Raw genomic sequence first — 14,971 nt, 5'->3', positions numbered from 1 at the left:
CATGTGGGGATAGAACTTTATTATTCTTTATTATTATTATTATTATTATTATTATTATTATTATGTATTATGATGATGCTCCTCTCACAAGCCCTTGAGGAGACTGTTTTATTTCGCTAGACAAGCTCTTTGTGCCGGCCTCGCAAGAACTCTCTTGCCCAGCTGCCGATGCTAACCAGGAGATACCGAGCCATCTCGTAGCAGGAATGGCCTGCTCAAAAAAAGCAATCCAGAGATGAGGATGGTCCAACAGCATAAGGCAGGGGTAGCCAAACTGCGGCCCTCCAGATGTCCATGGACTACAATTCCCATGAGCCCCTGCCACAGTTTGACTACCCCTGGCATAAGGTCTATAATTTCATGGATCTTTACAGGCAGTCCTGTGCCCTTACCCCTGACAACGCTTCAGGGGGAGGGAAGAATATTTGCAGGACTCTCAGACTGGATGGGGGGGGCACCCCAATTTTACTCTGAAGCTCCCCTCTCACCGTGCAGTGCAACTGAGAGTCAGCCTGGCCGGGAAGAGGAAAGGGAATCAATTAATGGTTTTGGAGGGTTATTTGACAAGATTTCAATGCTTTATGCTCTCGCTACTGCCTTTATCTATGTGTATGATATGTTATCGCCCCACAACCCCTAAGAGCCCAGGCAGATCTCAAAAGTTAAGCAGAATCATAGAACCATAGAGTGGGAAGGGGAGACACTAGAATTTTCTCTAGTTTCAGCTCAAAACAAGAAAGAGAAAACAAGTGTGCAGTCCTCGGTTTTTGAGGCATTATAAAGGTGCATCTGGAAATTACATCGACAAGCAAGCACAGTATGGTGGCGGGTGAATTCAAACCTTTAGCCAAGTAAAATTCTCATCCAACAGCCACAGGGGCAGTCATATTCCACCTAACCTTCCTTACAGGGTTCATGGAGAGCCAATTCATCCATCCATCCATCCATTCATTCATTCATTCATTCATTCATTCATTCATTCATTCATTCAGAAAACATATCTGCTGCCTCTGCAGAGAGCTGCTCGAGGTGGTTTACAGCCAAGATAACAAAAATATTTAAACCAATCCACTGGTACACTTCTTGGAGGGAAGAAAACTTGAGTTTCAAAACCTGCTCTGCTTCATAGCTCACAAGACAAGTGGTCTTCTCTTAGACTGGACTGCCTCTTGCAAGGGGAGAATTATGTGCATGCCCCCCCCCCCCTTGGATAAAAAAGGCAATGGACAGAATCAAGGAGCCACAGATTTGGAAGGGTGATCGATCTGGTCCCACCCCCTGATCAGTGCAGGATCAGCCTGAAGCAGCCAGGAGAAGGATCTGTCCTGCCAGTGCTTGAAGACCCCCAGTGAGGGGGAGTTCCCCACCTCCTTAGGCAGCCCCTTCCACTGCTGAACTAGACTCCTAGAATCCCAGAGTGGGAAGGGGCCATGCAGGCCATCTAGTCCACCCCCTGCTCAGTGCAGGATCAGCCTCAAGCATCCTGGAGAAGGATCTGTCCAGCCCGTGCTTGAAGACGGCCAGTGAGGGGGAGCTCCCCACCTCCTTAGGCAGCCCCTTCCACTGCTGAACTGGACTCCTAGAATCCTAGAGTGGGAAGGGGTCACTCAGGCATCTAGTCCACCCCCTGGCCAATGCAGGATGAGCCCAAAGCATCCAGGAGAAGGATCTGTCCAGCCGCTGCTTGAAGACGGCCAGTGAGGGGGGGCTCCCCACCTCCTTAGGCAGCCCATTCCCCTGCTGAACTAGACCCATAGAATCCTAGAGTGGGAAGGGGCCATCCAGGCCATCTAGCATCTAGGAGAAGGATCTGTCCAGCCGCTGCTTGAAGACGGCCAGTGAGGTGGAGCTCCCCACCTCCTGAGGCAGAACTACTGTGTCTGTAAACATCCATCCACCCACCCATCTAATTCCTTCCCTCCCTCCCTCTGATATGTAGCTGGTACCATCCTACACGTAGTTTCAACCCATGACTCTGAGCCCTGCCTTCTGCTGCCCACCGGAACTGCTTTCTGCCCTCCTCCAAGCGACACCCTTTCAGATATTTTCAAATACAAATGGAAAGACAGAGAAACGGTTAAGATTGACCCGTTGATACAGAACTGACTTTCTGGGTGAAAAGGCAGGTGGGAAAAGCAAAAAAGCAAAACACATGGAAGCAAAAGAGACGGGTACTTACTGGTTGTCACTCGGGTAGGATGGCGCTGAATACAGAGGAGGTAAATACGGGCCTGAATGCCACCAACTGGCAGGCAGCGTGGAATCCTGGAAGGGCAAGAAGGCAGGTTCAACCTCCATGGCCTGACCCCTCCGCGTGGACAGCCTGCCTGAGTAGCAGAAAGGGGGAGGGGCTGGCTGTGACCCCAGATACCTTCCCTCGTTCAGATCCCACCTCTGCCACAAACCTCAGGCCCCACTGCTCTCAGGTTGGCCCCATCTATGATGAGAATAAGACCTTGCAGGGCTGTTTGATGAACTGCCGCCTTTCTCAACCTTTGATCGTGGAGTCAGGCTTCGGGTAACCCCGGAAGTGATGCCAGCTGGCCATGCCTCCCTGCCATGCCCCTGGAAGTCACACATTTACCATCACTCCCAAAATAAGATGCTTGCTAAATAAGAAGTTACTTTCATTTTTGTGTGTGCAGCACCTTGCCTGAGCAAAATAAGGAAGCATTCATCTCAGCTGTCACTGAGCCCATCGTGCAAAGCAGCAGTTCTCCTCAGGGGAAATGCTCTGCGTGATTTAGAGCAAATGCTGGCAGGGGCTCATGGGAATTGTAGTCCATCGACATCTGGAGGACCACAGGTTGACTACCCCTGATTTAGAGGCCGCTTGTAACTCTGGGAGATCTCCAGGCAGAATACCTGAATCCCTTAGCTTGAAAGAGCCTTCCTCCAGTCCTTTTTTGATGCTGGGGCTCTGAGAAGAAATTCTGAGAGAGGCAAATGGAAGGAGCTTGGGGGCAGGCGGAGTGGAGCCCATTCAGCTCTTCCACTCCCAGCCCTTCTCCATTGTGTGTGAATTCAACAAGGATACCTCAGACAGATGAGCAGAAAGCCACTCTGGCATCCTGATTCCTCCCCAAATTGGTTAAATATCTTTAAACAGCCCCGTGGCACTCTGCGCCACGGACTGAATAAAGGAGTAAGGGCACTGTGGGAGGAGTTAGGGTGGGCCCTGTCCGGGATAAAAACTCGGAGGGGCCAATCAAGAGCCGCGAAGCGGCTCCTGATTGGCCCCTCCAAGTGTCCATCCCGGCCACAAGCAGGCAATGGGGAGCCGCGCAAAGCGCGGCTCCCCATTCCCTGCTTCACCCGCACAGACAGCCACGGGTGATGGTGGGCCGCGCCGCCTTCTCCCTGCCGGCGGAGTGGCCTCGCTGCGTCTACGACGCAGCGAGGCTGCTCCGCCGGCCGGGAGAAGGCTCGAGAGAGCCTCGGGGGCGGGTAGGCCTGGCCGCCTTCTCCGGGGACTCCAGAAACTCTCACCGAAAATGGCCGCCGCCGGAACCGCCAGCCAGCCGAGGATGCCCCGCCGCCGCCGCCCACCCACAACGACGGCTCCGGTAAGGTTCGCTCCCTTCCTGCCTGCTGCCCTGTCCTTCCCATTCTAGCGCCCATTGTATTTGGGTTACAATGGGCTCTTTTCCTAGTATATATATATATCTACTAGTTACCCTGGTTGTGAATGACTGACTCAGAGGTGCACATGGACATGAATCATAGAATCATAGAGTTGGAAGGGGCCATACAGGCCATCTAGTCCAACCCCCTGCTCAACGCAGGATCAGCCCTAAGCATCCTAGTTTAAACCTAGTTTAAAGGCTTGGTCCCTTGGCCCCAGATCATCCTCGTCACTCTCCTCTGTACCCTTTCAATTTTATCGACGTCCTTCTTGAAGGGAGGCCTCCAGAACTGCACACAGTACTCCAGGTGTGGTCTGGCCAGTGCCGTATACAATGGGACTATGACATCTTGTGATTTTGATGTGATGCCCCTGTTGATACAGCCCAATATGGCATTTGCCTTTTTTACCGCTGCATCACACTGCCTGCTCATGTTTAGTTTACAATCCACAATTACCCCAAGGCAGGGGTTATCAAACTGCGGCCCTCCAGATGTCCATGGACTACAATTCCCAGAAGCCCCTGTCAGCATTCAGGAATTGTAGTCCATGGACATCTGGAGGGCCGCAGTGACCACCATGAAGGGAAATCTTTCATACTTTAGCATTCTGCGGGCCCTGCAGGCCCTTCTGGCATTTCTCAGGGCCTGCAAAACGGAGCTCTGGCACCAGGCCTAAGGATGAGGCCGGCGCAGCAAGGAAGATCTGTATGGCCCCACAGGACTGAGCAATGTGTATGGCGACTGCGGGTTCCATCTGCCCCCCTCTCTTTTGGCTTGTGATTATGGATCTATGTGCTTTTATGTCTGGGGTTTTAAGGGGAGTTTTATTCAGACTATTGTAACCCGCCACGAGCCACTTGGGAGTGGCAAGTAATAAACTGAAATTATAATAATATATATAATAATAATTCCGTAATCGCTGATATGCCCCAAGGGAATGCTGCACAACCCCTTCTGCAAGGACCAAGCAACATCATGCCAGGTGGAGTCCCGTCCCCCATAACGCTTTGCCAGGCTGGACGTTAAGACGGGGCAGGGAGGGAGAAGACTCAGCCACGCAAGACACAAGGCCACGAGAGCGCAGTTGCCGCTTCTCTTCCCCAACAGCTTGAGTGTGCATCTGCTTTGAAGAAGAAGAAGAAGTGCGACTCCGTAGAAAGCTGACGCCTGTGGTGGTACGATTTTGTCTAACCTTCGAAACAGTTTTGTCTTTGGGCCGAAGCACGTGCCGGCAGTCACGGCCCACACGGAACTGGTGGTTATGCTTCACAGAGCGCTGTGCATATATCGGAGGAGCTTGTGCCAACAGCCCTGCCAGAGCTGAGGAAGGGTGGCCCCTCCAGACATAAAAGCACAAGGATCCCTAATCACAAAACCTGCAGGCAGAGCTGGACTTCCAGTCCTTTTCACCCTCCCGCTGAACAAACAGGGCAGGCCGCCAACCCCACTTGCCCCCTTCCACTCAGCACCTCCCTTGGCTCTGTTACTCATTCACTCCAGCCCCCTCCGCGCATCCGCTGCCTCCTCCCTTATGCAGGTTGCACAGCTGGAGCCGCCCCATGTGCAGGGAGACGGCGCAGAGCCAACGGACAAGGGGCCATGCCGACGCAGGTGTGTGTGTGTGTGTGGGGGGGGGGTTCCTTTTCCCTTTTCCGAATTCCCTCCCCCCCCCCCAAAAAAAAACAATGGGCCAGGAGCCAGAAAGACCAAACAGGAAGTTGCCCCACCACTACGACCACCTCTCCTGTCATATCTGAAAAACGAGGAACCCAGTGGCACCCCACCAGGCACCCCACCACTGAGGGGATGGAGCCGGGGCCAGGGTCTGCGTGCCCTCGGCTGGGGCAGCTCTCGGGGCCTGAACGTCTCCTCTGCCTGACTGCTCCCTTGCCGTCTCGACTCCCCACTGAACACAGGCAATGAGACACGCGGGTGAGCGGGTGTGAAGGGGCCCTGCCAACTCTCTGCCCAGGCCCTCCCCCAGTCTCAACCCACCCTGGGACAAGGAAGCCGCGGAAGATTAACCCTGTGTTGCTGGAACTAACCAGTGGTCCACCCAGCCCATCCATCATCCAGGCATCTCTGGAACACCCTCCTAGGTAGAGTCTTAGCCTGATTCTTGACCCACACCCCCCATGGCAGAGCAAGGGCTTGGCATGCAGAAAGTCCTGGGTTCAATTCCTGACACTGACCCTACGGACAAAGCTGCCTTCTGCTGCCGGGGAACCCTTTCCTTGGGAACGGCAAGATTTAAATCCACTCGCCAAGGCAGGGGGTAGTCAAACTGCGGCCCTCCAGAGGTCCATGGACTGCATTCGCTAGCAGGGGCTTATGGGAATTGTAGTCCATGGGCATCTGGAGGGCCGCAGTTTGACTACCCCTGAGGTTGCTCGGCCTCTAAACCAAGTCAGAACTGGCATCAGGCATCCGGAGAAGCCGAGCCTTCCTCATTCTCTTATTCACCCCAAGTAACTATCAATCTGTGAGAGAAATACTCTCTCCCCCGCACACAGCCCTCTCCTAAGAGTAATTAACCGGTGGACCTCCCTGCCGCTGGAGGCGGATGAGGGTTTGGACAGATTCATGGAGAAAGAGAGGCCACGAGACAGGCCGGCTGAACTGAACCTCCACGTTCAGAAGCAATAGAACTCCAAATACCAGTTCCTGGGGAAGGAAGGGCCACCCTGGCTGGTCTACTTGCATGGGAAGACTTTTTCCCTGTGGAGAGCTCGCCCTTCCGGGCCCCCCCTCCTGCCCCGAGCGCACTCACCTCTGCGGTGGGCATGCCAATCGGAGATGGGAAGGCCGGTATCCCATACAGTGTGCTGCCCGACTGCTGGTGCGTGTGCGACGGGTGGTAGCTCTTGCCCCCATCCATGGCCAGGGGCACCGAGGGCATCAGGCTTCCGGCTGCTTCATGGGGGAAGGCGAGGCTGGTGAGAGAGGGAGAGGGAGAGGCCTTCACCGGTGCTCCGCGCTCTGCAGCATGCCCTGCGGAAAAGAGGACAGAGGTTCACGGGTCAATCGTTTCTTCAAACAAAACGGGAGCCGGCCTAACCCACACACAGACACACACACAGACACACACACAAACTGCACAACGCAACCAAAATCTCAAGAAATGCAGTTGGAAAAAGATTGCGTGTGGCCGCTTACGTAGGCCAACGGGCCAAAGGGGCTTTCTGAAACACAACGCCAATCTGTTTCTCTTGATGGCGAAACGCAAGGCGGCAGGTGGGGGTCATCGCAGCAGAGGCCCCGCACAGCCCTTGCACTAAGCCCGCCTCTCCACCTGCCTGTCATGGCCTGTCGCTGCAGTGAGACAGCAGACTACCAACAGGCCTGCCCAGACCCCGGTTCGAGGGCTCGCTTGGCCACAGAGCTGGCAGGGTGATCTGGAGGGCAGGGGGCAGGGGGGAAAAGTGGTGGAGAACGGGGTTTGATCTCCAGGGCACACGCTAACTCAGACGGGGTCAGAACATGCCTGAACCCCGCGGTGTTATCCCAACCGTCCCCTCGAGAGCTCAGGCCTGCATGAGGCAACCCTGCCCCAGGCCCTCTATTTTGCCCTCACAACAATACTGCCAGGTAGGCAGGCTGGCAGCACACGCAAAACTAGCCTAAGATCGCCCAGGGGTCTGGGCGCAGACAGGCTCAGCTCTAAGTCCAATCCTGCTGGAGCTCCCTGCACAAATCAACTGAGCCGGCCGCACCCACGGAAACCCCACAGACCCTCTACAAAGCAGGCCTCAAGCGAGGCGGGGGGCTCTGGAGCTGGCGGGAAAGATGGCGTCCCTTCAAACGGGGTGTCTTAAAAAAAATCCCCCAGCTGTGAACTGCCAGCTGGGGAGCAAGGTGTGGAAGGAGCCCAGCTCCAGCGCCTGCCTCATTTCTCCTCTCCAGGCTTTACTCTCTCCCGCACATGGCGGTGTTTCGAACCACAATTCCCCACCTGCACCCCAAGGCCGTGCGATGTCTATTGCAGCCCCTCCACGGTGGGCAGGGGTCCCCGCTCAAGGGAAACGCATCTGCTCAGCGTGCGAAAGGTCTCCAGCATCGCCAGTGAAGAGGACCGGGCCAGAAGGGGCGGGGAAAGACCTTCAGCATGAGGCCCTGCAGGAGCTCTGCTTGTCTTAAGGCTGACCTCGAAGCACTCTCAGCCTGGCCTGGCGCTAGGCAGCGATGTGCAGGCCACCACACGCCACTATGGGGTGCATTCGCCCACAGGCCACGTGGCTCTGACTGGCACCGACAGCTCCCTTTGCCAAGCCGGCCTGTGCGGCCGGCACAATCGCGCAGAACGGGTTCGGAAGGGGTGGACAGCCACTGCCGGAGTGCAGGGGAGGAAGCCCGCGAGGATTCGAGCGACAGAAGCCCTTAAATCTCCCGCTTGGCTCTCCCCCAGAACATCTGACACTCTTTTCCTTTTACGAGCAGAACCGTCTTTTCTTTTCTTTTTTAATGGCGCTATAAAAACGATAATATACTGGCTGTTAAGAGCTGTCAGTTTGTCACTTTTAAAGGCATCCGAAGGCTCCCCAGGAAGCTGCATCATCAGGACTGATCTTGCATCTGTACCGCTTTGAAGGGGGGAGCAAACATTTTTCCAAACCGGAGCCCCTGCGCTCCCCCAGGCTCCCCCGAGAGCAAGCGGAGCAGCCCAGGAGGGCAGCAGCATGCGGGGGCTCTGTGGAGACTTCAGCATCCTGCAGGTTCCTAGCTCTGGAGCTGGTTTTGGACCTGTGCAGTCCCTGCTTGGGGACGTGTCCATGGCGGCTGAGTGGAACCTCCACAGTCAAAGGCAGGACCTCTGAATCCCAGAGCCAGCAAGGGAAAGCTCTCTGCCCTGTTGTTGGCCACCCAGAGGAAGTCATTGGCCACTGCGTGAGGCAGGATGCTGGACCAGCAGGGCTCTCCTGCTGTTCATGCTGGCCACCCAAAGAGAGGAGGGCAATTCGTGCCATGGTATTCCCTATGACTATGTACAGGTGCAAAGGCGGGACAGTGGAGAACGCTGGCAGGAAGGCAGTTGCATGTCCTTGAAATGGGGCACTCAAGGAGAGTTTTGTGGAGACCGTGGACCGCGCACAAGGCACACCCGCGGCTTCTGCGGCAAATCAAGCCTGAAGAGGCCAGAAGACCAAATGACTAATCTGAAGCTCTGGTACACGGAGAAGACAAGAGGGCCAGGAAAAGCTGAAGGCGGCAGGAAACGAGGAAGAAGATCGGAGCGAGGCTGCCGGGAAGTGACTTGATGCTGCTGAGCACACGCCCCGGAGCACCGGGCTGCAGGAAGGGCTCGGACCCTGTTCCACGGGGAGCAGGAAGGGCTCGGACCCTGTTCCACGGGGAGCAGGAAGGGCTCGGACCCTGTTCCACGGGGAGCAGGAAGGGCTCGGACCCTGTTCCACGGGGAGCAGGAAGGGCTCGGACCCTGTTCCACGGGGAGCAGGAAGGGCTCGGACCCTGTTCCACGGGGAGCAGGAAGGGCTCGGACCCTGTTCCACGGGGAGCAGGAAGGGCTCGGACCCTGTTCCACGGAGAGCAGGAAGGGCTCGGACCCTGTTCCACGGAGAGCAGAAAGGGCTCGGACCCTGTTCCACGGGGAGCAGGAAGGGCTCGGACCCTGTTCCACGGGGAGCAGGAAGGGCTCGGACCCTGTTCCACGGGGAGCAGGAGGGGCTCGGACCCTGTTCCACGGAGAGCAGAAAGGGCTCGGACCCTGTTCCACGGGGAGCAGGAAGGGGTCCGACCCTGTTCCACGGGGAGCAGAAAGGGCTCGGACCCTGTTCCACGGAGAGCAGAAAGGGCTCGGACCCTGTTCCACGGGGAGCAGGAAGGGCTCGGACCCTGTTCCACGGGGAGCAGGAAGGGCTCGGACCCTGTTCCACGGAGAGCAGAAAGGGCTCAGACCCTGTTCCACGGAGAGCAGAAAGGGCTCAGACCCTGTTCCACGGAGAGCAGAAAGGGCTCGGACCCTGTTCCACAGAGAGCAGAAAAGGCTCGGACCCTGTTCCACGGAGAGCAGAAAGGGCTCGGACCCTGTTCCACGGAGAGCAGAAAGGGCTCGGACCCTGTTCCACGGAGAGCAGAAAGGGCTCAGACCCTGTTCCATGGAGAGCCAGTTCTGGAGGCCCGGACTTCTAAGCGGGGCTTCCTGGTACACGAGGAGTAAACATTTTCTTAGAAGCAGAATAAATCATGCAAAACTTTCTACATAAATATAAACATACATATGCAAAGACTTTGCATAATTTATACAGATTGCAAAACACAGACATTTCTCTCCCTCTCCCAACATGCTAAAAAAGTGAACCCCCATTTACTGCAGATTCTCTTACATGGTGGTAGGGGGAGGGGGAACACAGAATACACTTGTCCACACACACCCTCCTCCAGGACCCTGCCCCTCCAGGACCCTGCCCCTCTCTGTCCCCTTCCCCATGGAAGGTCCAGGCTGCCTTTACCCAGCCGCTGGAAAACCTCCGTCACCCACAAGCAACATGCCCAGGACCGACTCAACGCAGTTCTTTGCTCACGATGCCTGTGGAACTCACGGCTGCAAGACAGAGGGGAGGGGAGGGGAGGGGAGGGGGGGGAGGGGGGTCGCAGGCTAGAAAACAATCCAGAGAAACTCTTTGGTGTGCAGGCTCATTAACACCCCCAATACAGACGCTGATTAGATAATACTAGGATTGGAGAGACACCGCCTGCAAGCCCAGCCTCGGGCTCTGCTGGACAGAAAAAGCTGGATTCTTGGGTTTGATCCTGCACCAAGGATTCTTAGCTCTGAATACAGCCCAGCCATCTTTAAAAACCTCTCCTTTCTTAAAAACAGGGAGGAGCAGCTGCCTGGAGCTCTCCCCCCCTCCCCACTGCCCAAGTCTGAAACAGCTTTTGATAGGAAATGTAGAGCCAGCGATTCCAGTAAGAGCTAAACACAGGACTTCCCTTACATACGGAGGGTAACTTATTATGAAGGGTATAAAATCAATAGCGGGGGGGGGGGGGGAAGTCGCCCTGCCGCCTTTCTGCATTATCCGTGTTGCCTCCACCTGCAATAAGTACCAGCGTTTTGCTGCAGTGCAACTATTTTCTCTTCTTTGACTTTGTTTGGTTCCTTAGGGGGGGATGGATAAGAAGGGGGAAAATATCCCCCTGGGACAAACCGAGGCACCACCGAGCTCAAAGCCTTTGGAATATTCTACACAACTGATACGGCTCCAACGGCCAGGCAAAATCGATTGCACCCGGGCAGCTCCCACCATGCTGGCTCACGAAGGTTGGGGGACCCTGCTATTGGGCAGTATGTGGACAGTGCTGGCCTACCCTACCAGGGTGTTGTATGGATTAACTCACGATAGGCAAAGCAACTGGAACACACTCGAAACACAACATAAATGTGTAGCGTATTGGCCTCTCAAGGGTGGCCAAACTGTGGCTCTCCGGATGTCCATGGGATATAATCCCCACGAGCCCCTCGCGGGGAGCGCCACAGTCTGGCCACCCCTGCCATCCAGGATAATTGCTGCTGCTGGTCCACGCCTCGTTTTTCATTTCGGTTTCTTGTCTTGCCGGCTCAAAGGATGTCCGAACTTCAAGGTTTCCTTGGAGAGAACTTAATGCCGGCAACAAAGGTGGGAGAGACCTGAGGTATGCAGACACTAGGATGGTCCGGCTTTATTCTCTTGTGTTCGAAAGCAAGTACAAAGTTGGACTGAAGTTACTGCCTGGACTGTTTTCAGAAGACCTCCAGGTCAGTTGGCAACACCAGGGGTATGGCAAGAATTTAATCCCACACAGCCCCGAAGGGACAGACCAGAACCAATGGGATGAAATTAATGCAAAAGAAATTCCGTCTCAACATCCGGAAGAAGTTCCTGACAGTCAGAGTGGTTCCTCAGGGGAACAGGCTTCCTCGGGAGGTGGAGGGTTCTCCATCTTTGGAGATTTTTAAGCAGAGGCTGGAGAGCCATCGGACGGAGAGGCTGATTCTGTGAAGGCTCCAGGGGGTGGCAGGTGACAGTGGAGGAGCGAGAGGGTTGGGAGTGTCCTGCACAGTGCAGGGGGTTGGACTAGATGACCCAGGAGGTCCCTCCCAACTCTAGGATTCTAACCTAGCGAGTGGGGAAATTGTGCAGCTGAGCTGGCATCTCATTTAGCAGCCTAGGGCATCAATCCCAGAGCCAGAAAGGAAATGCTGCATGACTTGGTCCCTGTGGGCTGGATACCTTCATTTTGCCCAGTCTCTTTTAGCATCAGCCCAGCCCGCTGATACATCTGATGGGGACATCTGGAAAATTTGGAGAGAACGGTTTTCACCGCAGCCTTCTGAGGCAGCCCGAGGCGATGTTTCTTCATAAGAGTCCAACATAAGGTGCTTCTACCCATCTTGATGAATGCCAACAACTTTTCCAGATTTGGAGGAGATGCGTGATCGTTGCGTCAGTGGCCCACATGAGGAATTCGCTTGCCAAAGGATGCATCGGCCTCTGACGCAGGAGCTTCTGGCGTTCTGCCGGGTCTGCAGGATGGAGCTCTTCCACCAGGTCTATGGTTGAGTCAGGTCTAAATAACCCCCTCGGGACCAAAGATACCGCTATGTGGTCGGCGGCCCTGGGCTTCATCTGCCCCCTTTCCTTCCTCCCTCCTGGAGATTATATTAGGGAATGGGGTTGGAACTGGTGTTGTATGGTTTTCTGTCGTAGCTTATGTATTTTTTTTTACTAGCAGGAATGCAATGGGCACTAGGACCCAGGGGACACGGGGAGGTGCAGATCTCTCTGTGGGTGTCTCTCTCTCCCTCGCAGCAGGAGGTCTAGCAGGTAATGAGGGTTCGTTCTTAGGAGGGAAGGAGGGCTGGTGTGCAGTTTGGGGCAGCTCTCTGTCTGCCTCTCTCTCCCTCCATCTCTGTGTCCCTGTCAGCAGCTTGAGGCAGCTCTCTCTGTGCCTCCCTTGCAGCAGGAGCGATAGAAGGGAATGAGGGCTCGTGTTGAGTCTGGCAGGGCTCTGTGTGTCTCTCTCTGTCTCTGGCGTGTCTGAGAGGAACGTGGCTAGCGTCCAAGGAGGGAGGGCAGGAGCTGTAGGGGCAGGGCCAATCAGGATGCAGCCAGCATGGCCCTATGCCAACTTGTACAGCCAGACACGTCCCACCCCTCATGCTATTTCACAAATATATAGAGGAACCATGGATGGATCGATAAGGATTTTATTGTAATTCATGTCTGTGGTTTTCCAGACTTTGTAACCCGCCACGAGCCTTTGGGAGTGGCGGATAAGAAATTTAATAAATAATAATAAGCAGCAGCAGCAGGAAGCACGAAGGACGTGCAGCTGGCCAGCCCAGGAGTCCACCTCCCTCTCAGAGCCACTGGACTCGAAATTCTTCAGTCCAGATTAACGTTGTGATTAGTCAGAGGCCTATTCTGGTACCATCTGTACCAACCTGAAGGGCAGCTGTGCCAATTTAGAGATGTGCATTTGGGACTAGGGTTGCCAGACACCCCAATCCCACCCCCCAGAGGCAGGCAGGGGTCCCATGGATTTGAGTGCCCCTCTCCACAGCAAGCCAGTAGACTGCTGAGGAGAAATTACCCCAAATGAGCATGAAGCTAGAAATTAACATGAAGTGACATGGGGGTTCTCCAGGTTTTGGGCAAAACTACATGGTAAGAAGCTAATTCTACCCTGGAGATTCTGCCTACAAACCAGAGTGTCACCCTTGATGTGCCTACATCACTTCCAGGTGACACGGGCATGTCACGTTTATTTCCGGCTTCTTCCCTTCTCACTTACTTCTGGTGAATTCACCCCCATTCCCTGCCGACTGGTCCGAGGGACCAAGCAACCCTATTGGGGGTCTATTGAGCAAGTCTGTAGGTCCAAAGAAAAACAAGCCATTTCCAGGAAAACAGCAGAAAGGAAACTCCAGGGTCATTACGCTACACACCCTGTCAAAGTGTCATATGATGACATAAACCATATTGTTAGTCATATTGAGCTATGTGTACCCAAAAGAAAAATTAGCAGCAACTGTAAAGATTTATGTGCCATGGAATTAGATGCTGGGTCAGAGGGCATTTCAAAACTATTTCATCAGAGACTTATTGCCAGATTCTCCCCACATAAGGGCCTAGAGGTTATTCCTTTCCATATCCAACTTATTGATTATCTGTTCCTCTGTTCCATATAATATATGTCTGGTAAGGCCTTGGAGGAGGAGCTGGTCTCATGGCTTAACTGCCACTCAGGTGGCTGTCCCGCCCCTGAATGCCTCCTCCTCCAACCGGCTTGCCTGTCTGTCCAGCGGCCAGCCAATCCACTCCTGTCCCCCTCTCCTGAACGCCCCCTCCTCCTTCCACTTCCCTCCCTATTTGTTAATGTGTAAAATGTTCAATATTTTTTGCTGCCAGCTTTAAGTTTTAGCCTTGCAATGTTCCTTCAGGTTGGTGAGCCATAATCTTTGGGGCTGATGTGGGCTCCATAATATAACCGTGGAGAAACTGGGGTCTGAAGATCCATATAAAAATACTGCTAGAAAATCAGGCTGAAACCGAGGGCAATTTATGACAGAAGAATAAAAGATTCTAGCAATGGACCGCTTGACGTTACAAGACTACACTGAGGTTGATATGAGTGCCGGACGCAGTGGGTGACAACAGACTCAGGCGGGTCGGCATGCTGGGTCTGAATCAGCAGGAAAAGGTCCGAGCCCAGGGGCACCTTTCAGCCCAGCCAAAGTTTATTTCCGGGCAGAAGGTTTTGTGTGCACGCACGTTTCTTAAAGGTGCCACTGGACTCAAACTTTGCCCGCTGGATGACAACATGCCCTTGAAAATTTTGGAGGTCACAGAGGAACGGAGCAAAATGGAGCTCTTCCGCCAGTTTATGGCTGAGACCGGTGTAGTGAGGAAGATCTGATGGGGCACCCGGTGCTAAGAGGCGAAGCTATGTCATCTAGGCCAGGGGTAGTCAACCTGTGGTCCTCCAGATGTTCATGGACTACAATTCCCATGAGCCCCTGCCATCATTTGCGTTCGCTGGCAGGGGCTCATGGGAATTGTAGTCCATGAACATCTGGAGGACCACAGGTTGACTACCCCTGATCTAGGCGCCCTCTTCCCACTCCTCTCCTCTATATAGATATTTTCTTTTGAGGGGGGGGTTAGTGGGGTTGAAGACCGCCATGATTTTTTTAGGAGTCTGTTTATGGTATGTATATGTGTGTCTGCATTTAATGGGGTTTGAATGGGTTTTTATATGGGCAGATTGTGACCCGCCACGAGCCGGTTCGGGAGCGGGAGGGTAATAAGTTAAATAATAAATAATAATAAATAAATAACAG

General features: G+C 54.3%; 1 protein-coding gene across 2 annotated transcripts in view; it reads right to left on the bottom strand.

The window, feature by feature from the left end:
* SBNO2 (strawberry notch homolog 2) overlaps positions 1–14,971 on the bottom strand; it is a 109,252-nt gene that overhangs the window by 75,612 nt on the left and 18,669 nt on the right. Inside the window, exons 2-3 of one of the 2 annotated variants that reach the window (XM_077331457.1) lie at positions 6,398–6,618; positions 2,180–2,265 (exon numbers count right to left, since the gene is read on the bottom strand). In XM_077331457.1, coding sequence (XP_077187572.1) covers positions 2,180–2,265; positions 6,398–6,526 — 215 coding nt within the window. In that variant the 5' untranslated portion in view covers positions 6,527–6,618. The remainder of the gene's footprint in view (positions 1–2,179; positions 2,266–6,397; positions 6,619–14,971) is intronic. The other variant, XM_077331458.1, reaches the window with a different exon arrangement.

The sequence above is a fragment of the Paroedura picta genome, chromosome 4 (assembly GCF_049243985.1).
Source record: "Paroedura picta isolate Pp20150507F chromosome 4, Ppicta_v3.0, whole genome shotgun sequence".
Classification (NCBI taxonomy): Eukaryota; Metazoa; Chordata; class Lepidosauria; order Squamata; family Gekkonidae; genus Paroedura; species Paroedura picta.
This window is presented reverse-complemented; position numbering and strand designations above follow the sequence as displayed.